The 24,612-nt window shown below is 55.8% G+C and overlaps 1 protein-coding gene across 47 annotated transcripts in view; it reads right to left on the bottom strand.

The window, feature by feature from the left end:
• Positions 1 to 5,081: 5,081 nt before the first annotated feature.
• SCUBE2 (signal peptide, CUB domain and EGF like domain containing 2) overlaps positions 5,082 to 24,612 on the bottom strand; it is a 61,863-nt gene continuing 42,332 nt past the window's right edge. For 28 of the 47 annotated variants that reach the window (XM_084974736.1, XM_084974740.1, XM_084974748.1 and 25 more), the window contains 7 exons: positions 20,178 to 20,348; positions 18,106 to 18,273; positions 17,318 to 17,476; positions 14,209 to 14,406; positions 12,915 to 13,067; positions 8,316 to 8,395; positions 5,082 to 7,406 (listed from right to left, as the gene is read on the bottom strand). In XM_084974736.1, the coding sequence (XP_084830862.1) occupies positions 7,254 to 7,406; positions 8,316 to 8,395; positions 12,915 to 13,067; positions 14,209 to 14,406; positions 17,318 to 17,476; positions 18,106 to 18,273; positions 20,178 to 20,348 (1,082 nt within the window). In that variant the 3' untranslated portion in view covers positions 5,082 to 7,253. Of the gene's footprint in view, positions 7,407 to 8,315; positions 8,396 to 12,187; positions 12,471 to 12,914; positions 13,068 to 14,208; positions 14,407 to 17,317; positions 17,477 to 18,105; positions 18,274 to 18,359; positions 18,438 to 18,659; positions 18,800 to 18,991; positions 19,544 to 20,177; positions 20,349 to 24,612 lie in introns of all 47 variants that reach the window. The other 19 variants (XR_014814423.1, XR_014814437.1, XR_014814424.1 and 16 more) reach the window with 9 other exon arrangements.

Raw genomic sequence — 24,612 nt, 5'->3', positions numbered from 1 at the left:
TGCTCTTGCAGTGGCGTTGCCGGGTCATCCAGCAATTCTAAGTTTGACCCGCCGAGGCACCAACACGCTTTGCCAGAGGAGCCGTGCCCTTCCCACCCCTACGGGCGTGTCTCCGCATCCTCGCCGCCCTCGCGGCTCTCACGCTGCCATCCTAGTGGGGAATCGTGTCCAACGGTGGTGTCGACAGCGCAGAGGACAGCGGCTTCTCACGAGCCCTGGGGGAGAACCCGGTCTCCCGCGAGGCCCCGCGGCTCTGGTTCCCTCCTCAGGCTCTAACGCCTCTGTTCCCAGAACGCGTTCCACTAGAAAAACTGTAACGAAGGGATTTTCTGTTTCGTTGAAGTGGGAGAAACCAGCAGAGTGTGAACCCACTTTTAAAATGTAGCTTGGATGTAACTTCTCTCTTTCCAGTCTCAAGGAGTGAGAGATGGCGCTGGCAGTGCTGGTGGTGCTGGCGGTGGAGACAGCGAGCATGGATGGAGCCCAAGGGACGTTCCAGGCAGTTTTCCGTGTGTGAGCTCATTGAATTCTCACAACGACCCTATCCAGCAGGTACTGTCTTTATCTTTATTTACCACAGGGGAGAACTGGGGTACAGAGAGGTTAAGTAACGTGGACAAGGTCACACAGCCAACAGGCGGCAGAGCTGAGATACAAATCCAGAGGGTGCAGAGGGCACAATGGGAGCCTTGAAGAAATGAGCATTAGGAAAAATAAGTTTTGGAGAAATCTTTCACCAAGACAAACAGAGAGAACGCAGGCCCAGAAAAGTGCAGCGGGACACGGGGAGGGGAGGACGGGAGGACGGGCGGCGTCCCACTGCCGAGTCCCTTCAGGGCCTCGTCGGGAGCCCTGAGGAAGCGTTTCCCAGGCCTCTTGTTCTTGTACCCACTTCACTCAAAACCTCAGCTCTGCTACCTGATGCGGCCGCTAAAGGCTGCTGCTCTCAAGTCGGGTCACCCGGATCTAATGCTGGGGTTCTGGGCGCCACCACTACCGTGGTGTTTAGTGTCCCGTTTCGCACCAGGACGGGCATCACGTCGTGCAGCCACGCTGCCCCCGTGTGACGACGCCCAGCTGTGGTCACACACAGCGAGTTACACGCAGCGCCCGGCTGGGGCTCACCACACGCTCACACTCTCTGCCACCGCCCCTCCTGCCGGCCGTGACTGTGTCGGGCACCCTCTGCTGGGTCTGCCCGCCCTGGGGCACCGGTTCCATTTCCTGCTCAGCAGCAATTAATTTTTTTCCACCATAAAGTGTGTAATAAGGTAAAGGCAGCACCAAAGCTCGGCTCCGAGGTCGGTTTGTATTTCTGCTTTTTACGCTGCGTAGAAGAAAGGCAGGAAACTCCGAGCTGTGCCCCACAGTTATCCTTCGGTCCAAGGAGAGACCACAGGCTCACAGGACAGTCCAAGTCAGTGGGGCGCGGTAGCTCTTGGAACGACACGAGGTGGCAAACACACAAGGTGACAATTTGGGGAGTGATGTCCCCTCGTTCTTTCAAGTCCTCTCCCCTCCTGTCTCGGCAGCGTGCATCCAGCCTAGCAAGGTGCCGGGGCCACACGAATGAGTGAATGGGGCGGGGGTGTCTTTGGACACGGCCGTGACTGACTGCGTTGCCGACAGTTGCAGAGGCCCTGAAGATCAATGACGGCTTACCCGGTCGGGAGGTGTTAGGCCAGGCAGAGGGAAGGAAGAGATCCATACGGATACATTCTGACGACTGTAGGAAACAGGATGCAGTCCGTCAGTTGTCAAACCACAGCCCTGGTCCCCAACACCGCATTGGGAACACTGCGTCTGGAATCAGGAACATCGACCTTCCAAGGTCATTGAAGCCCAACGGCAGGGGGATGTGACTGGAAACACAAGTGGATTCCATTCACGACCACTAGGTGGCGCCTGTTCTAGGCGGTGCAAAAGGGCTTGTTCCATCTTGGAGCTTCCGGCAGCCTGGCCCCAGAGCAATCAAGGTCCGGCTGGGTGGGTAGAGGGCGTGGCCAGGGCCAGCACTGCCAGGCTTGGTTTAAGGAGCCAGTGTCCTGGGAGGGGACTGGATTCCTGATTCCCAGGTGAGCTCACCCTATCTAAAACAGTAGCCCTGCCACCACCTCCGCATTCTCCCTCCTTTGTCCTTTCCTGTCTTCTCTGAGACAGTTATCACACTAGTTATTTTCTGTCTCCTCCCACTAGGATTTAAACTCCACAGGAGGATTTTGCCCGCCACAGCACGGCCCGCTCCTCCATACCCAGCACTTTGTAAACCCGAAGCAAACATGCTGCATAAATGAATGAGTTCGCAAACCTGTAACAAAAAGAATTGTCCCTGACTAAGGTCTGGAGCCCATTCTCCTAAAGAGATTGTGTGGAAACCAAGCGGGCTGAGCTGTCACCACTGCTCAGCGAAGGTGGGTTGAACGTGTACCCCTTCCATTCAGCTAGAGCAACCTGCCTGTGAATTAGGGGGTTTCACGTGCCAACCCTATTTTGATCCTGCTGTGCTCTCTGCAAGTGGTCCCGGCTGCGCAGTTAGGTCTTTCTGGCTGTCAGTCACAGGAGCAGCCTTGCAGGCCACAAGGCCCTGAGGTTGGTCTCCTGCCAGCTGATCAGGGATGCCCGAGGGAGGAGGAAAGGGCACCACAAATGCTCAGGAGCCCCTTGAGCTGGGTTCAGAGCCCCTGGAGCAGAAGGCAGAGGACGCCTCACTCGGGGCTTCTCGTTTCCTGCGGATGGACACCCAGGACCTGCACTCGGAGGCAGCTGATGGCTTACCTGGCACGAAGGCCGCAGGTAACCAGCTCCCCTCGACTTGGTGAGGAACCACTTTACTCCAGCCTCACCAGATCCCTGTACCGCCCCAAAGTGGCCGAGAGTGATGCAGACATGGGTAAGGCTCTGGGAACCCATCCTGCTGTGTGAACGGAAGCAGAGGTGCTGCCGGGCCAGTGAGAAGCATGCCTTCTGAGCGGAGGAGGAGATGGAGGCGGGCCTGGTGGAGCCCCGGGTCCCCTAGGGCCCAGCCCTCAGCCACAGCGTGGGCAGCAGCCCTGGGGCATCCTCCGGCAGACGTCTGTGCGTCTGGGCTCTATGCCATGCGGCCGCTGCCTGCCCCAAGTTTCCACATGACGATTAGAAAATCACCTGCAAACCTAAATCCAGCGCCTACAGCCGACACACTTAACAGCTCAGAGAATGACTCAGAGGAAGCCGTTTTCCGAAGTGAGGATGAGCACCCGTTAGTGTGAAAGGCGGCCATTCTCTTATCAGCACCGGCCACTCAAGGGAAAGGGGGCGAAAGCTGGAAAAGCAGCTCTTGAGTAAATGCCCGAGAACACGCCCCCAGCGGGAGGGCGTGGGGGCTGCACAGACGCGGCCCCACGGAGGATCCCAATTCGCTGCAGAACCCGCTCGCGGGGGGGGGGGGGGGGGCAAGCAAAGCTCCGCCCTCTTCCTGAGACGTAACCAGCTGCGCCGGTAGGTTCTGTCCCTGTGGCCACACGGGGAACTCAGAGTTCCCTGGTCTTTTTTTTCTTTTTTGCCATCTCTTGGGCCACTTCCACGGCATATGGAGGTTCCCAGGCTAGGGGTCGAATAGGAGGTGTAGCCACCAGTCTATGCCAGAGCCACAGCAACTCGGGATCCGAGCCGCGTCTGCCACCTACACCACAGCTCACGGCAATGCCGGATCCTTAACCCTCTGAGCAAGGCCAGGGATCGAACCCACAACCTCATGGTTCTTAGGCGGATTTGTTAACCACTGCGCCACGATGGGAACTCCCCCATGGTCTTTTTTCATCTGCGTACTTTTCCCAGGTGACCTCGATCCACCTCATTCTTCGCTCTGTGACCCTGAGATTCCGAGTCTCCCCTGAGCTCTCGCAGGACTTCGCAGAACGAGGCGCCCACCTGAAGCCTTTATCTGGGTCTCTAATAGACAGCTCGGGGCCAAAACCGAACTCACCAAACTCTTCACCTTCTCTCCTCTTCCACCGTTTCCTTATTGCACAAGAAATCCTCCAAAGCCTGGCACCTCAAAACAACAGCAATCACTGATCTAGCTCACCAGTCGGCCGTTTTGGTGCAGCTCGCAGGGACAGCTCAGCGAAGCATCAGCTGGAGAACCTGTTCCTAAGGCGTTCATTCACCCCGCTGGCAAGTTTTGCTGCTGTCACCCGGGAGTCAGCTGGGCAGTGGGGGAGGGGAGGGGTGGTTCCCCGAGGCATGGTGTCCGAGGTCCTGGATTTCCCAGAGAGAGGAAGTGGAAATTGTCTGACCTCCTGGGGCCAGGAAGGGATAAAGCCTCACTCCTGCCATTAACAGTGGTTAAGCCATCGCAGACCCCAGGTTCAAGGGGAGGGGTGAGACACCCCCCAGCTTGCCCCGGAAGGAGCATCAGAGAGTTTGTAGACAGGTTTTTAAACCATCACAGGTCCCACACCGGCTCCTCCCAAAGCCTTGTCCATCTGCTGCCTGCTCAGGCAGCTCGGGGTCACCTTCGGTTGCTCTTTTTCCCGCCCCTCACGTCTGGACCTCAGCAAGCGCTGTTGACTCTCTCCCCAGACACGTGCAGAACCCTTCTGCTCGCTTCCTCCGCTGTGACCAGCCCGTCCCGGGCAACCTCACCTCCCACCGGATGACTGCTTGGTTGGCAGTCGTTTGAGAACTGCTCTCTGCATCCACGCCCACTTTCTGAAACCTATTCTTTGTACAGTAACCTGAGCTATCTTTTAAAAACATGAGTCAGATCATCCCACTTTTCTGTCGAAACCCCTTCCAAATGCTTCACGGTGTGTTTAGAATTAACCCCCAAGCCTGCCTTCCGGATTCCAAAGCCCACGGTGCTCCGGCTGCCGTCCAGCTCCCTGCCCGTCTCGTGCCATTTGCCTTCTTGCTCGTCTGTGGTCCAACACGTGCTTGTTCCTGTCTGATGGGAACTTGGCTTCTCTCTCTCTGGAATGTTCTTACCCCTGATTTCCCCAAAGCTGGCTCCTTCTCACAATTTATTTTTCAGCTGAAATATCATTTACCCAGAGAGACCCCCCCCCCGAGTTCCCAAACCTCAGGTAGCCAGGCAGCCATCTGTTACACTAACCTCTTTTAATTTTCAACATAGCCCTTATCTCTAGCTGATACTTTTCATATTGATTGATTCGCTGTCTGTCTCCTCCCTCCACAAACTCAAAAATGACAAGACCTTGTCTGTGTCGTCACTGTGCGTCCCTATGGCCTAGAACAGTGCCTGGCAAAAGGCAGATTACAACAACTATTTACTGACTGAGCAGGTGGCAACAGCAGCCCCCGCCACCGAGTCTTCCGACAGGACCACGGCATCTCTCAGGGTGGTTGCTGGGTATGGAGACGAGGCTCCAGGGGGGCCTCAGTGGCTCATGCACGGTTGGCTCCGGAGGGTGCTTCAGAGCCCCGGCTTCTGCGGCCTCCTTCCTGCCCCGTGCACAGCCGTCCCTAGCCTTCCTGTGAAGTCAGCAGTACGGAGTTAGTCTTAACCACTGAGCTGCCAATTCTTTGGGCAGGATGGCGCAGTTGAGCTCAGCAGCCCTCCACGTCGGTCAGGTCAGCAATGTGTCCACATTACATTGGAATGTTCACCTTGGCCAGGCTCAGGCACACAGGCCAAGTGCCGGCTTACAAATTCCAAGTACTTGTATTAAAGACTATTTTTTTTAAATGAAGACGTCAAAATTTTGAGGAAAGACAGAAATGGGTACTTAGGACCATCCAAATAAAGAATAAATATTTGATTCTGGCTTTAAAAACCATCCATGTTATTTGTAGGTTAAAAACACCACCAAGGTAAAAAGTGAATTTAACAACAAATGAGATAGTCTTTGTTTTTTTCAAAGCAGTTGTTAATCACTTTTTGGGACTTTGGTGTGCAAAAATGATCAGGCACAGAGTTTGTTGCTGAAATAAATCACGGGCTGTGTGTGGGCAGCCCGTTCATTAGGGAACCGGTAGCTTGCTTGAGAGAATTCTTTTAGTCACTACAATGAGGTTGGGTTTTTGTTTGTTTTTGTTATTGTTTTTTTTTTTTTTTTGGCCTGTGAATTTCAATTTTTTAAAATGCAGTCCTCAAAAGACAAAAAAAAAAAAAAATAAAATAAAATAAAATGCAGTGATACTGAAAAATCAAGTTCCCGGGGGAGAGAGTGATTGTGGGGCCCCGGCTGCAGAAAGCAGGCGGCCTCGCGGTGCTTAGAGGCCGGGCTCTGTGTAGCGGCTCCTGGCAGCGCCCTGACCACAAAGGGAGCCCGAGCACCCCTAGCAGTGTGCCTTGCACCCTTGGAGCCGAGTCAGCCTCTGAGCTCGGAGGAGCGGGGAGGGCAAACGCGACAGGCTGGTCTGCACGTCGCGCCTGGGCCTGGCTCGCCAACTCGGGGTGCGTGAGATCTGTTCAAGGGGACGGACGCTCATCCGCCGGGGAGGTCTCGTCGGGCCTGAGCTCCCCAGGCCCTGCCGTGGTACCCGCGGTGCGTAAAGGCGCATCTGCAGGTGTGAGAGCAGACCTCGCATTCGCTGCGAGGCGGGAGCTGGCAACAAGGAAGGCCCCCGAGGTCCAGGTCGCGAGGTCCGTGCAGGCGCTTAGCTCCGCTCTCTCAGGCTTCCCGCCTGAAGCACCTCTTAGCCATCACTGCTCAGAACTCAAGGCCTGGGACCAGACCTGGGTCACGCAGGCTGGAGAAGGCGGTGGTCTCGGGTGGGTGGATGGGGCCTGGAGCTGCTCCGCCCCAGTCCTGTTCCCTGCTGCCTGCTCGGAGCTGGAGCCTGCGTGCCGAGCCCCCCCGCCCCCCAGTTCCCTGCTGCCTGCTCACAGCCTGCGCCTGCGTGCCCGGGGACCCTTAGGGTGGGCTGCGCTGGAAGAAGCTGAAGCTCCAGGCGGGACAGCCCTTCTGCGGCCTCCTTTCCACCACGGCCCCCTCGAGGAGCCAGGACCGAGGACTGGTGAATCCCGCCTGCGCTGACTGAGTTCCAGCTCCGCCAGCCCTTGATGTATCCAGACACCTGCCTTCGGCAACAAGAAGACGGACTCAAGGTGGCTCTCGGTCTACACCCCAGGGCTGGCACAGAAAAACCAGGTTCAATTTACCAAATCATCTGTATTCTCTCTAACAACTGAACTCCAACCGGTCGCTGCTACTAGAGGCACCGTGTCCCCTCTGCTGGCGCAGAAGCGGAGGGCCGTGTCCTGCCAGCCCACAGGCCGAAGGCCGTGCCCACGGCACGTGGCAGACTCATCTGTAGGGCCGCAAAAACCTGGACACCTTGGAACGGAGCAGCCGGATGAAGGATCTCGGAAACATCTCCCGGGACTCCTGGGCTGTGTACCTGAAGTAGTTCTGGGGGTGGGCCAGGACGTCGAACAGAGCCTTGATCAGTTTCTTATCCTAGAAGGAACAGACGTTTTGTAACTGAGCCATTTCGCCAGTGGGGCCATAACGTCCCACTGTTAGGCAATAGTTGATTCGCTGAAAAACACTTTGCAAAAATTATTTCCTCTGCTTTTTATGTTTCCCAATATTTATTTTTCCTAATTATCCACGAAGAGCACATATTACTTTGAAAAAAGGAAATTTAATCTGTAAGAGTTGTTTTCCGACACACTCAGGGTGACCGAAGGGGAGGAAGGGTGGCAGGATAAGTCGGGAGTTTGTGGTTAAAGGCCACACACTGCACTGATCACACAGAGAAACAACAAGGCCTACTGCACAGCACAGGCAGCCGTGCCTGACACTTTACAACGGCCCCGAAGGGAAGATCACCTGAAAAAGACTGTATCTACCTCCGAATCGCTTTGCTCTATACCTGAAACTAACAGCACAGTGTAAAGCAACTATACTTTGATTTTTAAAAAATACCAAAAAACACCAAAAGAAAAAAAATCTTTTTCGAAGCCAGATGACAACTTTGGACTCTCGGCAGTATTTATAGGGTCAGTGATGTGGCAAGTGTTTATTTATACTTAAAAGTATCTAAAATTTGGACTTCAGGCTTGAAGGATGACCAAGGAGCCAAGAATCTTCAACTGTGGAGAATGAACATGCGAACACTATTTGCCGCTGGCTTAGATTTGTGACAAACAAGTTTCCTACTGCTCCTCCACTCATTTCCAAATTAAAAAACGCGAATTTACTTGATAGCACTAAAAACAGCTACTTAAAATTTCTTTTGAAAAATTAAGTCTGGTAGAGATATAAAACGGACCTCAGCCCAGAGCAGGCTGAGTGTCTGAAAGGCAGCGCCACGCGCCAGAGGAAGCCTGCCTGGCGGGGCCTGCAGCCCAGGTACGAACCTACCTTAAGTATCTCCTGATGGTTCTCAGACGCATAGAGCCTGCCGTCTCGAACTATGTCTTCAATGAGTTCCTGGTAGTCCTCTGTTTGAATAAAGGACATATTTTGCATTTATATAGTTTACTTATTTCCAAGCCCACGCTTTCTTTCATTTTTCAAACAAGGTTCTGAGAAATGCCCCTTCTGCAGTTGCCATCAAAAAAATTAACCCTCTGAAGAACCCAACTAGTATCCATAAGGACACAGGTTCGATCCCTGGCCTCGCTCAGTGGGTTAAGGATCCTGCGATGCTGTGGCTGTGGTGTAGGCCTGCAGCTGCGGGTCCCATCTGACCCCTAGCCTGGGAACCTCCATGTGCTGTGGATGTGGCCCTAAAAAAAACAAAAAAGAAAGAAAAAGGAGGAAAAATGAACCCTCTGTTACTAAGAAGGCAGTCAGAGGGGCGGTCCACAGCCCCCCGCCCCCAGAGGAGCCCTCCCTGTCCCAGGCTCTACCCCGCTTCCCTCTCGCAGTCCAGGGCTCTGCCCAGTAATTCCGCCTTCCTTTCCTCCCTGAGGAAATGTTCTCTCTGCTGGGCTCTCCCATCAGCATGCAAATATGCTGTTGTGTCTTCAAAGGAAAAAAAAGCAGCAGCCCTCTCTGGACCTCTGGCTTCCATTCCGTGGTTCTGCTCCCCTTTGTAGCAGAACTCCTTGAAGGAATTATCAGCACCCACTGTCTTCAGTTCTCCTCCTTCTCTCTCAAACCCGGTCCAGGCAACTGGGGCCCCCGCCACTCTTCCAGAGCTGCTTGTTGGGGTCACCAGGGACCTTCCCGTTGCTAAATCGCAAAGTTCGGCTCTCAGTCCGCATCCTCCCGGAGCGTCAGTAGCATCTCTAAGCCTCGCCTGCCCCACAGTCATAAATCAAATCAGGCATATGCAAAACACAACCTTTCTCAAATTCCAGGCAGGGTAAAAAATGCCTCTTTGTATGCACATCACGTGCAACCAAACCAAACAATCTTAAGAACTTCACTGGAAGGGCGTGGGAGGAGTTTCTGAGAGCGTTTCTTCTCGTCAAGCCGTGTTAATGGAAAGTCCTAGTCTCGTCCTTGTCACTACTAAGTTAATCCCACAGCGCTGGTGCTCCAGTCACATGACCTTCTTACCCTTTCATTCTAGAGGATATAAAATATGCAACGTATGAGGAAGGTGCCTTTTCTTATCTTGAACTCCTCTGCTCAGAGCACCAGCTCCTTTTGGCGATGGGAGTGTTGGGAAGGGACCACCGTGGCGCTGTCGGCCAAACGCCTCCAGGCTGACATCTTTCTTCGTTTTTACTTTTTGGGCCGCAGAGTGCAGCGGCGTGACGTGGGATCTCATTTTCCAGACCGGGGCTTGAACCCACACAGCACCACATCCTAACCACCAGACCACCAGGGAACTCCCAGGCCATGTCTTTTTAAAAAAATGTATTTCCTCTGCCTTGAAGAACGGCCGTGTCTAATACAAACTGTTCCATTTATAATGGGTAGACAGTAAGGCCCTACTGCACAGCACAGGGGACTCTATCCATCTCCTGGGAGGAACCACGATGGAACATAATAACATTTAAAAAAAGAATATAGGGATTCCCATTGTAGCTCAGCAGAAACAAACCCAACTAGGATCCATGAGGATGCGGGCTTGATCCCTGCCTTGCTCAGTGGGTTAAGGATGCAGCGTTGCCGTGAACTGTGGTGTAGGTCACAGAGGGGGCTTGGATCCTGCGTTGCTGTGGCTGTGGTGTAGGCCGGCAGCTGAAGCTCCAATTTGACTCCTAGCCTGGGAACTTCCATATGCCGTGGGTGTGGCTGAAAAAGCAAAAAAAAAACAACCAACCAAATAAACAAACAAAAAACCAATATATATATAAGTATGACTGAGTCCCTCTGCTGTAGAGCAGAAATTGGTACAACACTGTAAATCGACCATAACAAAAATAAAAATAAAGAACTACTGTGCCACGTCACTTGCTCCCACTTTCATGAGAAAAGCACTGCCCTTGAGGCCCTTGAGCCAGCGTTGTAGGTCAGCTCTCAGGCCCTGCAGCCCCAAAGACCTGTGCAGCTTTGTCCTGCTGTGATCTTGGGAAGTTACTTAAAGCTCTGAGCTGGAGTGACCTCATCTGTAAATTGGGAAAGGTCGTGTCTCCTGCCCGGGCAGCTGCCAGCAAAGTGCAGCGTCTCGGGCTGGGGCAGGGCCCCGGGGCCCCCAGGCCCAGCACGTGAGCTGTGGCTGCACTTCACCCCCTCGCCGGGCCAGCAGGCTGCCCTGCAGCGGAGTCTCAGCTATTTCTTCTCAGGGAGGATGCTAGCCTGCTGGGCTTGGAACCAGATATCGAACTTGTCTGCAATATAGGTTGAAAGAAAACAAATGAAACAGGCCCCAAGAGGCTTCTGCGTGGGCGCAGCAGCCGCTCCCAGCCCCTCTGCCGTGGCGGCGCCAGACCCGCCCTGGTAGGTTTCGTCAGGGTTCTAAGTCATTTCCCCAGTTCAAGCTACTACTCTTTAGCTGACCTTTTCCAAAAAGTCAAGACGTTTCCGTGTGTCGCCGAGTGGAGGACAGCTCGACTGAGAGTGAGCTCTGGCGACATCTGTTCTGGAGTCTCCGCGGCGTTCTGTTCCTTCCTGATTCCCCCTTGGGGAGGCTGTCACAGGCTGCCCTCGGGGGCGGGGGTGAGACGCCGCGTCTCTTGGCAGAGCCACCAGAGCCACGTGCGTGCACCTGAGTCTGATGCATGGGCCCCTGTCTCAGTGTCTGGCATGGTTTCAGCCACAGGGATGAGGATTCCAGACTTTTCCACATGTTGAACCACGTGAGGCATTTTTGGGAACCCAAAGAACACTGTCTCGCCCAAACGCCTCCATTTGGCACCTGTCTGCCTAAAAGCCTTTGATGGCTCCCTAGGAAACTAGGCTTACCCTTCTGAGTGTGGCACTCAAGGCTTTTCAAAGCCTAAGGCAATCCCTCCTAATCTCACCTCTCACACCCCCTACCAACTGGCCACATCAGGCTATTCCTCATTCCCCAGCATGCCAGGTCTCCATCTTTTGGCCCATGTCATTCCCTTTTCCTGAAGGTTCCTCCTCCCATTTATAAACTTACATTACCCATTGACAGATGAGTGGACGAAGAAGATGTGGTACATATATACACAGTGGAATACTACTCAGCCATCAACAAGAACAAAATAATGCCACTTGCAGCAACATGAGTGGAACTAGAAACTCTCAAGCTAAGTGAAGTAAGTCAGAAAGAGAAAAACAAATACTATATGATATCACTTATATCTGGAATCTAATATATATAGCATGAATGAACCTGTCTACAGAAAAGAAACAAACTCGTGGACATGGAGAACAGACTTGTGGTTGCCAAGAGGGAGGGGGAGGGAGTGGGATGGACGGGGAGTTTGAGGCTGGTAGATGCAAACTTTGGCATTGGGAGTGGAGAAGCAATGAGATCCTGCTGTGCAGCACAGGGAACGCTACCCAGTCCCTGTGATGGAGCAGGATGGAGAATAACGTGAGAAAAAGAGTGTGTGTGTGTGTGAGAGAGAGAGAGAGAGAGACTGGGTAACTTTGCTGTACAGCGGAAATTGACAGAACATTGTAAGTCAACTAACAGAAAATATAAACATCTTAAAAAAAATAGCATAGAAAACAACAAAAAAAGAAAACTCACTCATTCTTTCAAGATCTACATCTCCTGAGACTGTGCTCTATTCTTTCCAAAATCCTATGCAAAATGAACTGCTGCCCCTTCTCTATCCTCACCCTGTCCACGCCCCGTTTCAGCATCTGTGACACTATATACGTTTTTGTGTCTCTGTCTCCAGCACCTCACCCAATACCTGACTCGGGAGACGCTCATCAAACATGTGATAAATTCATGATGAACAGATGCCTTCCTCTGCGAGACCACCAGCTCCTCCAGGTCAAGGTCCAGTTCATTTTGTGTTCCCAGAAAATGTCACCCAAGTCTCAAAGCCAGGTAGTGCCCGGGCTGGGGTGGGCCAGGCTTCATTTAACAAGAAGACAATGAAACCAGAGAAGTCCTCTCGCGGCTCAACGTTACACAGCAAGTTAGGGGCAGAGACAAGACCAGAACTCAGGTCCTTCCCCCTCCTCGGGCGTCTGTATAAGGAAAGCCGCAGATGTGATAAGTTCATATTTAGGGAGGGTTTACCCGCACCAGGAGCCGCGCCACGTCCTGTGCGGATCAACCCACCGAACGCTCACGCTAGTGTAATGAGTTTCCTCATTTGCGCCTAAGAAACGGGAGCTTCCAGAAGGTGAGGAACCTGCTCAAAGGTGCGGAGGCGGAGGTTACCCCCACCTGGCTGGTTCCCAGGCCGCATTCCTCCCCCCAAGCTAGGCTCACCTTCATTCACTGAAAACATCTTTTCAGCCCTGTCGTCAGTGTCCCCAAAGGCCTGCTTACGCCTTGAGCCTGATGTCCTTTCTCCCACCCTGCCTGCCCTTCTGAGCGCGGGTGCTGGTCAGCGAGGCACCGCCGGCCCGAAAGGTGCTTCTGCACAAAACAGACGCTGCTGCTGCTGCGCGCACAGCCCTGCTCACCGTCGTAGGTCACGTAGGGGACCTGGAACCCTTTGGCGCTGTTCCCTTCGTTGGACTTAAACTGAATCCACAGCCTCCTGGACCTGGAGGTGAAGGCGATGGGACGTTCGTAGGTCTGGCAGGTCTCGTACGTGGTGGCGGAGCCGCGGGAAGCTGCCGAGGGAAGGGAGGGGACAGGGCTCGAGAGCCGCAGCAAACACACCTCCCTTGGACGCCCCCGGCGCGACTTAAGCTTGAGGGCGCTGCAGGACCGGCTGGGCCACGGTCCTGGAGGTCGCGGGCACCCCGGGGCTCACGGAAGGGGCTGCCGCTAGCTGGTGGCGGCAGCCCGGGCCGCGGCGCGCCTGCGGGAGCTGAGGCCGGCCCCTCGCGGTCCAGAGCCAACCTGCCGAATCGACGACGATCGGACACTGTCTGAGGACAACCGCCACCACCCGCTGCCCTCGGAGGCCGGGAGTGCGCGCTGCCCTTGAGGCCCTTGAGCTCACAACCCGGGCAGGTGCCGCCGCGCTTTCCTCCCCCCACAGACGCTAAGCACGTGCTCGGGCCACACAGCAGGATGTGGGAACGTCAGGACTCAAACCCACACCTGCCACTGTCACTGCTAACAAGACTGGCCACACTCACAGCAGTGCCTCCGTGTGTCATTATTATTTTAAGCGCTTTACAAATATAAACCCATTTATTCTTCACAATAGCCCCCTGGGGGTAGTAACTATCACCATCCCCATTTTGAGATGAGGACTCTGAGGCACAGAAAGTTCCAGAATGTGTTGCCAAGATCATGGGACACATCCGAAGCGGAGGTGGGACTCCCGCCCAGCAGTCTGGCTGCAGAGCCCTCCTGACACTGTCCCCACACTGCACTGATGGCAGTCTTCCTTGTGGACCCCGGGTCGCCCATCAGGAGGGGAGGCGGGTCCCTCCCGGCTGGACCGTGCCCTTGGCCTCGGTCAGTCCCCAAGACGTGAGCTGCTTCCCCAGGGGAGCAGGCGTCTGGGGTCAGCCCTGCGTGAGCTTCACTGACACTCTGTGCCCTGCTGGAAGAAGGTCCCCAGGGAGCACGAGGAAGACCCACCTGCAGGCCTGCTACCTCTAGCTTCCGCAGGAGGCCTCGGGGACTGGTTCTGGTCTGAATTTTGTTTTCTTGGCAAACTGCATAAGCTCATGTCCCATCTCTGCTCTAATACAGAGGTGGCATCCAGGCCTGCTCCTCCCATTTCAAGCCGGGCACTGTGCCATCTGGCTTCCCTGCTGGCCTTGGGCGGGGAGGGGAGCAGGGGGTGAGACGCACCTGTTTTCCGCATCACCAGGAAGTCCCCGCAGTCGTCCTCTATGGGCAGGAAGATCTCGGGGACCACAACCAGGATGCGGCGCTTGGGGGGCGGGTTGATGACCCATGTGCACTCGGCGTTGGCCGGGTAATTGCCCGGGTAGTTTGGGGACTCGATGTATCCAGTGAAATCACCCAGCTCCCCTCCACATCTTCTGTCTGGAAGAGGAAGTGCCCTGAGTTCAGAAGGCACAGCGCAGCCATTGTCTGTCACGGTCCGTGCCAGCTTGGCCTGGGAGAACCACCGCCACCCCACTGTCCTCGAAGAAAGGGCCCGGGAATTGGGATTCAAACCCACACAGTTCGACTTCCCATCTCGGAACGTCGGCCCTGTAATGCCCACGGCCCCACTGGGGGCCCAGCTACACTAACTGCCCACACAGAGCCCACGGCTCTGAGCTCCCAGGGCACGATTTTCTCCCTAACTTGAAGGCATTCGACCTCAGGGACAGGTTGAAACTGCATCCTGTTTCTCACAAAAGAAGAGGGTAACTTCAGTTTTCTCTATCTTGTTGACAAAGTCCAAGTGTCAGAGAGCCTGTGGCACAGAACTGGCAGGTCTGGCAGAGCTTCCTGGTCAGCGAGGGTGTGGGGCTGCCCCAGGGCCCCAGGGCCCAGACCAGAGCAGGACAGCCTTGCTCTCACGTTTCTCGCTGGTCTAGACCATGCTCTGTTTTAAGTGGGGAAGAAAGTTCCATTCAGCCCTCAGTCAGTGTGCTGGATGCTCACTTCTGGCACCAGGAGCAAGGAGCATACACACTGGGCACAGGTGCACACACACACACACACACTGTGGGCACAAGTACACATGTGCACACACACTGGGCATAGGTATACACACATGCACACACACACACTGTGGGCATAGCTGCGCACACACACACACATGCACACACTGTGAGCACAGGTGCACACACACATGCACACATGGCACAGGTGTGCACACACACACTGTGGGCACAGGTACACATGTGCACACACACTCGGCACAGGTGCACATGCACACACACACACACACACGTGCACACACGCTCCGCCTCAGCCACGTCTGCAGTCACTGAATCTCCACTTATCCAACAAATATTCTTGCCCTCAAGGAGCTTATTGTTTGAAGCTGCAGGTCAAGCTGTTCAAGAGAAGATGCTGAAGGGATTGCCCTGGTCCTATAACTGCAACTGGGTCCATGACTCGGGGTGGGGGGGGACCCAGGCTTTCGTTCCCTGCCAGGGGGGTGAGAAAACTGCCTCCAAGCCTGAAGGCCACCTGAGGGACCGTGCCACGTGGCTCAGAGGGCCGACCAAGGAGCAGGGGCGGGAGGCCAAGGACACGGATTCCATCTTCCCAGGGAAAGACACTTGTGACGCTGTGAAAAATCTCAGTCCGACTGACCAAGAGGCGAGGATACTGCAAGCGTCTGGTCTCCAGCAGAGGCCGGACGGCTGCTTGGGAGAGTGCTGCTAGAGAGAACCAGGAAACCTTCCAGTGAGAAACGCAAGCAATTCCCTGCCCCTTCGAGCCCCTCCTCCTCCAGTCTGGGGCGGCCTCCTGCTCCCTGCGTTACAGTCTCAGTGACCCTGAAGCAGCCGAGACTGACTTCTGGCCTGTACTAGAGAATTTAACATAACGGTTAAAAACAAACAAGCAGGGAGGTCCCACTGTGGGGAAGTGGGTTAAGGAGCTGGCGTCATCACAGCTGTGGCGTAGATCGCGCTGTGGCTGGGATTTGATCCCCGGCCTGAAAACGTCAATATGCAGCAGGCGTGGCTGAAAAAAGCAAAGCAAGCAAACAAGCCCCCAGCAAGCCCTTGATTGATGTGCATCCTCCTTCCTCCAGCATAAAAATCAAGCTCTCGGCTCAAGACTGTCACTGGGAGCTCCCGCTGCGGCGCAGTGGAAACGAACCCAACTGGTATCCAACTGGTATCCATGAGGATCCTGCCCCGCTCAGTGGGTTGAGGACCCGGCCTGGCCGTGAGCTGCGGCGTAGGTCGCAGATGTGGCTCGGATCTGGCGTTGCTGTGGCTGGGGTGTAGGCCGGCGGCTACAGCTCCAATTCGACCCCTGGCCTGGGAACCTCCCTATGTCACAAGTGCAGCCCCAAAGCCTGTCAATGAGAACACGTGGGCTGCCACGTGCGTCAAGAGAGGATGCTGCGGCAGCAGCCCCCGCCCGGCAGCCGCCCCCCAGCGCCCCCAGGAGACGGGGCTGGGAGCGCACAGGACGCGGCCGCAGCGGAGGCGCGCGTCAGAGGAGCGCGCGCAGCGAGCCCAGACCCGATCTCCCAAACACGGCAAGGCGCTCCCTCCTGCACCGGAGCCGCCTGGCGTTCTCCTACGGACAGCAATGTTCTCCCATCCCGACCACCCAATCTTTGCTGAAAACACCCTGTGTATCCCGGCTCCTCCGTTATGTCTTCCGAGCACAAGGCACAGGCTCCCTCCCCCGGGGTTGTCTGAGAGGCCAGGCCCGTCTCAAGGCCTCTGAGTAAAGCGTGACTCTCAGCCCTGAGGTCTTGCGTTTTTCAGGCGGTGAGCTTCCCCTGCCGGCCGCCTCAGGCCCCCTGCAGCACGTTCCAGCATCGGACCCGGGGTCTCTTCGCCTAAGGCCTTTCACTCCGCCGAGCCTGTGCCTGCTGCCGGCTGCCCTCTTGGGCAGGAGGCTCTTCCTGCCACACGCCCCCGACCTTCCGCATCCAAACCGTGGCGCCCCCTCCTGAAGCTTTGCCTGCCCTTGGGGTGGGCAGCTCCTCCTCTGCGTCCCCCAGCCTGTGCTGCCACAGGGCGAGGGGCTCACGCTGCCCCCAGGGCCTGGCATGTGGCGGGTCCTCGAGTGACGCTCGTTACTGAGGATCCTGCCGGTGAAGGTGCCTGGAGAGGCGGCCTGGCTCAGGGCAGCGCCTGGCGGTCAGGCCCTGCTCTCCCTCAGCCCTGCAGAGCCACAAGCCGGGCCCTCGGCCTCTCTGCGGTCCTGAATGAACCGTGAACCGGGGCCCCTGCCATCTGCCACCCCCAGGTGGACCCGGCACCTGCCCTCTTAATCAGGGCTGTGAAAAGCTTTGGGGGGCACCTACTTTTACACTGGGTTAAGTTTGTGGCGCCGTCAAAGTCAGTCGTGGTATTTCCTGGGCAGGAAACGCAGCTATTTTTTCCAAATTCGGGCTGGTATGTCCCAGCTGGGCAGCGAACACACCGGTGCGTGGTGGTGTAGAAGTGTCCAGGTGAACACTGAACTGCAGGGAGGGCGGGGAGAAGGGGCACAGAGAGGGCGTCTGTGTTTTCAACAACTGCAACACGAAGGCTCTCACAGCTCCCGAAAGAAACATTTACGCCCCAACGCAGGACTGCTGGCCTACCCATCTGGGGCTAATCAACACTTAGGGCCCTAGACAGCCAGCCTGGGTGGGACTTGGGACCCATGCCACTGAGAACAATACAAACGGAGCGAGGGTGGGTGTATCTTCCAGGTCCGTGGTCCGAGCGCGGCTCTGTGAGCACTGACCCCCGGCTCCGGGCGGCTGGGCAGAGGCAGGGGACACGGAGGCTCCGCAGAGGGTGGGGCCCTTTCTGGAAGGGGCTCTAGGTGCAGGACGCGGACAGAGGAGGCCTGGGGAGCAGCCGATCTCTGCCCTCGTCCTGCCGTCAGCCCCGTCCCAAGGGGCTGGCTGGGGGTGGGAGGGTCATGGCCAGAGTTCCTGCGCTCCCACCGTCCTGGGGGACAAATGGCCCTGGGGACCTGACCTCCTTGCTGCTGGGTCACCAGACAGGGCACCTCATGCTGGGCTGGAGGGAGCTTTACAGACTCCTGAGGTTCTCCAAAGGGAAGCTCAGCTCTGGCAAAGGCCAGCTGCCGAGTCCTCACCTCTGGTTTCACAGTCCTGGAAGGAAGTGGCTCCCAGGCGTTTGGTCGGGAGGCCTCCCCCGCAGGGCAAGCAGGAGGTACGGCCGGCTTCAGGCTGGAATGTGCCCAGGGCGCAGAGCTGGCAGGGTGCAAAGCCATCGGCGGAATATTCACCAGGTTGGCACAGACCTGGGGGGACCAAGGACCCACCGTGAGCAATGCCCCGGGCAGACGGATCAGGATCAGAGGGAGACCAGGAGCCGCCCCGTGCCGACCTCAGTGAGAGGAGGCTGGTCCTGCCCCCGGCTGGGTGGCACGCAGGTGCCTGGCGTCGATACACAGGGCTGCAGGGCCTGTCACAAAGATGGAAGCCACGGTGACAAGGGTCAGAGGCTTCTGCCTCTCGAAGCAGGCCCGGGTGTGCTTCAGGCTCCCGTGGGCCCGGCAGCCGCTGCAGAGGGAGGGTCCCCACCTGCGCTCGCCCCAGTCATTCCACCCAGAAGTACAGGCTCCAGGCCAATTACAGCCTGGGGACATAAAGACCTCTCTGGTCACGGGAGGGTCACCTGTCTTACCAATTACACGTGTTTCACGTCCTCACCCCGAGGTAAGGTGTATTCTGGCCTCCTCAACCTGAGGCTGCACCTGCCCGTCCATCCACACTGCCAGAGCGACCCCGAGGCGTCTGTTCTCTTTAAATGCCTTACTTTATTATCTTTTAATGACAAGAACGACAGCCATAAACAGAAGGACTTCTAAGGCTCCCGTTCCGTAGGAATCAGTCCGTCACTGCAAGAGGCCATAAAAACCGACTATCTCTTGGCTTCCTAACCATGTTCCTCTACTCAGTCCCGTGAGTTTCTCTCTGCCTACACGTTATGGATAAAACGCCACTCAGCAAACACACCTGGGGACGAGTCTGCCATCTGTCCGACCCGGGTTCGAGTTCCAAATCCTCCGCCCTCGAGTGTGACCTTGAATGAGCCACTCGAACCACGTGAGGTTTTGCAGAGATACAGCAACCATGCAGACGACCGAGGCCGGCACCATGGATGCCTGCGTGACCCCGGCACAGGCAAGCATTCAGCAGGTGTGAGCCGTCATCACCATTCTTACTAATACTGCTTAGCATAAACAGATCTTATTAAGGACTCACACGGGTGTGAACAGATGCCCCAAAGAGCCTCCTTATTAACCCTGCCATCAGTGCCAGGATCTCCTAACAGGCCAAAGGTACGGCAGGAGTCACACAGGCAATCTGAAGATCTGATTCCTAAGCCAGAAAAGGTCCTGCAGTTGATCTGGAGTCACTTCGTGGGGACGAAAGCGGGCTCCAGGGGTCACTAGAAGGCGAGGCAGGGCCACTGGGGTTCCATCAAAACCCCCAACTAATCAGATCTTCCGCCCGAGCCCAGAGAGTGTCAGGACAGCTGGCCCTTCTGCTGAATAAAGACATTTCCTAATAAAAGAAATAGGAAAGAAGCCCAAAGAGTCTAAGTAAGCATGGTTCCAGCATTAACTTGTTTTTATTCTGTCCACACCCGTGGCACGTAGAAGTTCCCGGGCCAGGATCAGAGCTGCACCACAGCAGCCACCCGAGGCACAGCCAGACCCTGGGGAGTCATCGGAGAACTCCCTAGAGTTAACCTTTTATAAGAGGCAATTAAAACCTCTTCACAGAGTTTTAGCAAAACAACCAGAGGAGTACTTCAAAAAAAACCCCAATAAGCTGTGGCTTTGAGACCAGAGCTGGAAGAATCATCAGAGCCACGTTCTCCACTTTTGACGCTTGCAGTCGGCCCTTTGCACGGCGGTCGCTCAGGTCTCTGAGGCTATTTATCCACAGCGTGTAAACACGCCCTGGCGATGCTCACACGTCTTTTCGGCCACTGCGTTCAGTCAGACCTTGTTTGTCCGGTCAGTATGTGTCAGGGCTGCACTAGGCCCTGGGAGCCAGGGCGAGCCCACCACGGCCCGGCCCTCGGATCCCCCAGCGCAGTGCACACCGCCTGCCCTGAAGCGCCGCTTAGGCCTCCGTCTAAACAAGGACTGCGGACTCTGGGGGAGGAGGACGGGGCAGGCACAGTTCTTACCTCCACATTCAGACACATTCCAAGCTTCTGGGGTCTTCTGGACCCCAGGATTTTCTGGCCTTGGGCATGGTTCACACGTGATTTGACCTTCCTCATTCTGGAAGGTTCCATCCGGACACAGAATGCAGCGTTCTTGGGCTCCATCGTAGTACGTCCCAGCCCTGCAGCTGACTGGCCAAAGGGGAAAACGATATGGTCAGTGAGGGGACAGAGGCCAAGGAGGGACGACGGGAGAGGCCGAGGTGAGGGCGAGCGGAAGGCGCGGCCCCTGCAGAGCGAACGTGCGCCTCTGGGCTCCCCGCGCAGCGCTCCGCCGCGCCCTGCCCCCCGCCGCGGAGGCACTCACGGGCCCCGCCCACACCAGGAGCTCCCCGCGGGGAGGGACCCCAGGGGTCCTGGCCTTTTTGAGCACGAGCACCTGATGACATGCCCCACTGCGCGAGGCTGTTGGAAGGGCTATAGAGGTGCAATTCATTCACTGAATTCAGTGCTGGAAGAACAGAGAGGAGGTGCTGTTCTGGCTGGTGCATCCCGGAAGGCTTCCTGGAAAAGGCCACATTTGCGTCTGGCCAGGAAGAATGAGGACGAGCTCCGCAGAGAGGAGAAGGGGCAGGCTGTAAAGACACACGCCTGACTCAGGGGCCGGGAGGGAGGAAAGGAAGGCTGGGGACAGGCCGACGTCCTCGAAGGCCAGGCCTCTGGCTTTCAACCAGCAGGTAGGGAGCCACTGAAAGGAGGGGATGCCACCGGAAGCTGTGTTTAGAAAAGCTCACTCTCTGTCGGTGATCGCAAGGGTCTTGCAGACGAGCTCTGCGAAACGGCACGTGCTCCAGGTTTGCAAAGAAGAAGGCATTACAAGGGTAAACCCCAGTAAACGGGGAACTAATAAACTGTGCTTCCAGTTCTATTTTTGGTGCTGTTAGTTAAACGTGGGCTTATTTTTATCTTAGGATCCGAATATAAAGTAAATACACTGAATTGGGTTCCCGAGTATAATAGCTAAACATCATCACCACCACCATCGAAACAGGCTTCCTTCCTTTCTTTTGTCTTTTTTCTGGCTGCCCAGGGCACACAGTTCCTCAGCCAGGGAGCAAATCCGAGCCAAAGCTGCGACCTGCACCACGGCTGTGGCTCAACCTCCTTCACGCTGGATCCTTAACCCTCCTCGCTGGACCGGGTGTCAGACCCGCGTCCCTGCCGCTTCAGAGCTGCCGTCAACCCTGTGGCCCTGCAGCGGGAGCTGCGAAACAGGCTTTCTGCTAGCTAACACGTGCTGAGAACGCGGGGGCTCCTGGACACCGTGCTGCCAGCTTTACGCGCAGTATCTCACGGGGTCTGGAAACCACCCTAAGGAGCCGGGCGCGGTGGCGAGAGCTCCACCGCACGGAAACCGACACTCGGGAGGTTAAATCTTTTGGCCGATCCGTGAAATACACCAACAATGAGATCCAGAGCTTTGAGCTTAGAGAGGAAAAAGCTCGTTAAACAAAGGCGTAGACCGAGTCACAACACCAGACTCTGCCCTGGTTCTCTACGCGGCATTAGGAGAGTTTGGCTGGAATAAAAACATTTTCTTCTATGCCTAAGCTGCCAGGAAATAGGAAACAAATAGCACATGATAAAATTAGTGATTATAGCTCTTGAATGTGCCTAAGGAGGAATGCCGGTTTTCATCCTGTGTTACAAATGCAATTGGCATACGTACTTTCAGGGTTAACCATAGCAAAGTTCTCTATTACCGGTAATAAAAGTGTCTTTCCATTATTTACTCCATAATCTAGAGAAAACAAAAATGAGGCTTTAAGAAAAAAATCACAGTAAGCCGAAATATGCCACATTTCAAATATTATTTCTACAATTACATGCAATCGATTAAATCAAAGTCCACTCTAAAGTCTAAATCTTAATACTTTTTTATACTGTTTGGATTTTCTTTTACAATATTTACGTATCATTTTTATTTAATTTTATGATTGTTTTAAAAAATCCGAAGCACACCAAACTCTTGCTTTCTTGGCAAATGACATTGTAATGAGTATGCTGCACAGAGCTGGGGCAGGTAGAGCCTATATTCCAGATTTAGTCTCTAAATGCAGCCCTGCTGGATAATGGCGTTCCACAATTACTCCGGCTTCAGCTCACCCCCCGTGAAAGGCTGGGCAGAATTACGCACCAGGAATTCACAGCTTTTTGGCCGGTGTCCCACCTGACTACCCCAGGGTGCACGGTGGTCCCTTCCACGGGGGCATAACCCCTTCGTGGCTTTCACGAGCCACCTGTCATGAAGACTGGCAGCAAGTTAGTAAAATCAAGGCTGCCTGGCGCCCGGAGCCCAAGCCATTTCCTCCGTGGCAATGGCTGTTTTCGCAGCATTTGTTCACCTCGAGGGACAGTGCCCACCCACAGCAGTGACTCAACAGCCCTGTGAGTCAGAGTCCGAACAGCTTGGTCTGGTCCATCACACGTCCTCTGGCAGAAACAACTCCCCCGGGGGGAGCGAGAAGGGACCGGGTTCTTGCTGGGGGCTCCCGCAGCACTGAGGGGCCATTCCTCGCTAGAACCACTGAGATCCCCAAAGCCTTTTCAAGCTACATCCTGCGAAGCCTCAGAACGTCTCACATCTGCTGCCATTTCTCAAGTGAGCTCAGGACCGAGAAATGCCCCTCAGGCCGCCCGGGGACAGAGGCGCCCGCTCTCTTTCCTCACCGTGAAAGGCCTGCCCACGTAAACAAACTCGTCTCATCGCTCACAGGTCCCATCTTCCTTCCAGGGAGAAAGACCTATAGAAATAATCCAGGCCAAGCACCTTCCAAATTAATTTGCTTCTTTTGCAAAGTAAAAATGAGCTAAACACTAAAAAGCGTTCTGCAAGGCCAGCAAGAGCCGCCTGGCAACAGCCCTTGGCATCATGCCCGTGCGGAAGATGCGGCCTAAAGAGGCTGCGGGCCCAGCGCCAGCTGCTCCTCTTCCTCCTCGCGCAGCCAGTGCGCTCTGCCGCCCCAGATGAAGGAGTTGAGGCCCCGAGAACACTGCCCCATAGCCGCAAAGCTTTTGTGTGTCTCCAGTGACCATCAAACGTCCATTCTCGAATCCCACGCAGCTGTCTTCTCCCTCTTCCAAAAACGAAAAAACAAGAAAGCTGTTCTGTTGCAAAAGGGAGAGACCAGCGGGGACCAGGACTAATGGTGGCAAAGAGACCTGAAGCCTGGCCCTCCTTTCAGCGCCACGGCCTTTGGGTATTTCGGGCCACGGACAAACACCGTGGTCTCTCTGTGGCTAAGACGGGAACCGAATGAAAGCGGCCGCCCTGCAGCAGCGGACCGATTTCCTAAGAATCACGCCCTGTCTTCTGCAGGAGAGCCACGGCCGCCCTCGCGCCTCCCCAGCGTCCCCTGGAGCTGCTGCTCTGTCACAGCTCAGAGGCAGTGCTGTGGCCTCAGGAGCCTGATTCAAACCCCCTGAAATGAGGGTTTCGGGATGACAGGAGACGGAGAGGCTGACATGTCACGTCTGTCCAGGTCTTTGGGGTCCAGGGGCTCCGGTGTGCCATTTGGAAGCCCTCGTAGAGTTGGGGCCGAGAGACACCTTGAGGCCCCCGAGAGACAGACCCACCTTGAGGCCCTCTGGCCAAGTTCCCCCACGTGCCGGGGGGTGGGGGGCTGAGACCTCACTTGCTGAGAGGACCTCTTTTGCCTCCAGTTGAAAGGTTTCTGCAAAGATTTGCCCTTTGCGCTTTTTTCGCTTCCTTGGGGTTTCGTCTGCAGACCCCGGGAGGCTCATCTGCTCATTGATTCAGTGACACGCGTGGCCTGCCCTGAGTGCAACCCTAGGAGCTGGAGAAGCAGAGGAACAGAGAGACAGGGGCTCGCACCCTAGAGGAGCATGCGGACAACACGGGCGCAAAGACATAAATACAGGGGGTGGGGGCATGGTAACTAGAGGCAAATGCGACTCGGGAAAGTTTAACAGTGGGGGGGGGGGGGCTCGCATGAGCGTGGCTTTAGCAGAGCAGCCGGGAAGGCCTCTCTGAGCAGAGCTGAGGGCGATGAGCAAGACGGCCTCGTGAGCAAGACGGCCTCGGGACGCTGTGGCCTAACAGCCGGAGCAGAGCGCAAGGGCCGAGAGAGAGACAACCAACGCGAGACGCAGGCCGGGGCCAGAGGACCCAGGTTCTGGGCGGTTCTGCTGTGGACCGGGGAGCTTGCCCGGAGAGCCGGAGGCTGTGAGCGGGCGGCCGGGATTCCCGGTTCTAAAAGGTCTGCTGGCTGCCGCGGGGAGACGAGGCTGAAGGCGGGAAGGGCGAGAACGGAGAGCCCATGGCAAGGGCCGGGCCGGCGGTGGCGGGGCCGGGCGCAGGGCGGTAACAACCGAGGAAGCGGACCCATCGGACTTGGGATGGAACTTAGAGGCGGATCCAGGAGGATTTGCTAGC

This window comes from Sus scrofa, chromosome 9 (assembly GCF_054392235.1).
Source record: "Sus scrofa isolate SSC_HxYL_T2T_F1_AM1 chromosome 9, Sscrofa_HxYL_maternal_Yorkshire_Landrace_v2.0, whole genome shotgun sequence".
In the NCBI taxonomy this organism is placed as follows: domain Eukaryota; kingdom Metazoa; phylum Chordata; class Mammalia; order Artiodactyla; family Suidae; genus Sus; species Sus scrofa.
Note: the sequence above shows the minus strand (reverse complement) of the source record. Positions and strands in the feature narration are given on the sequence as shown.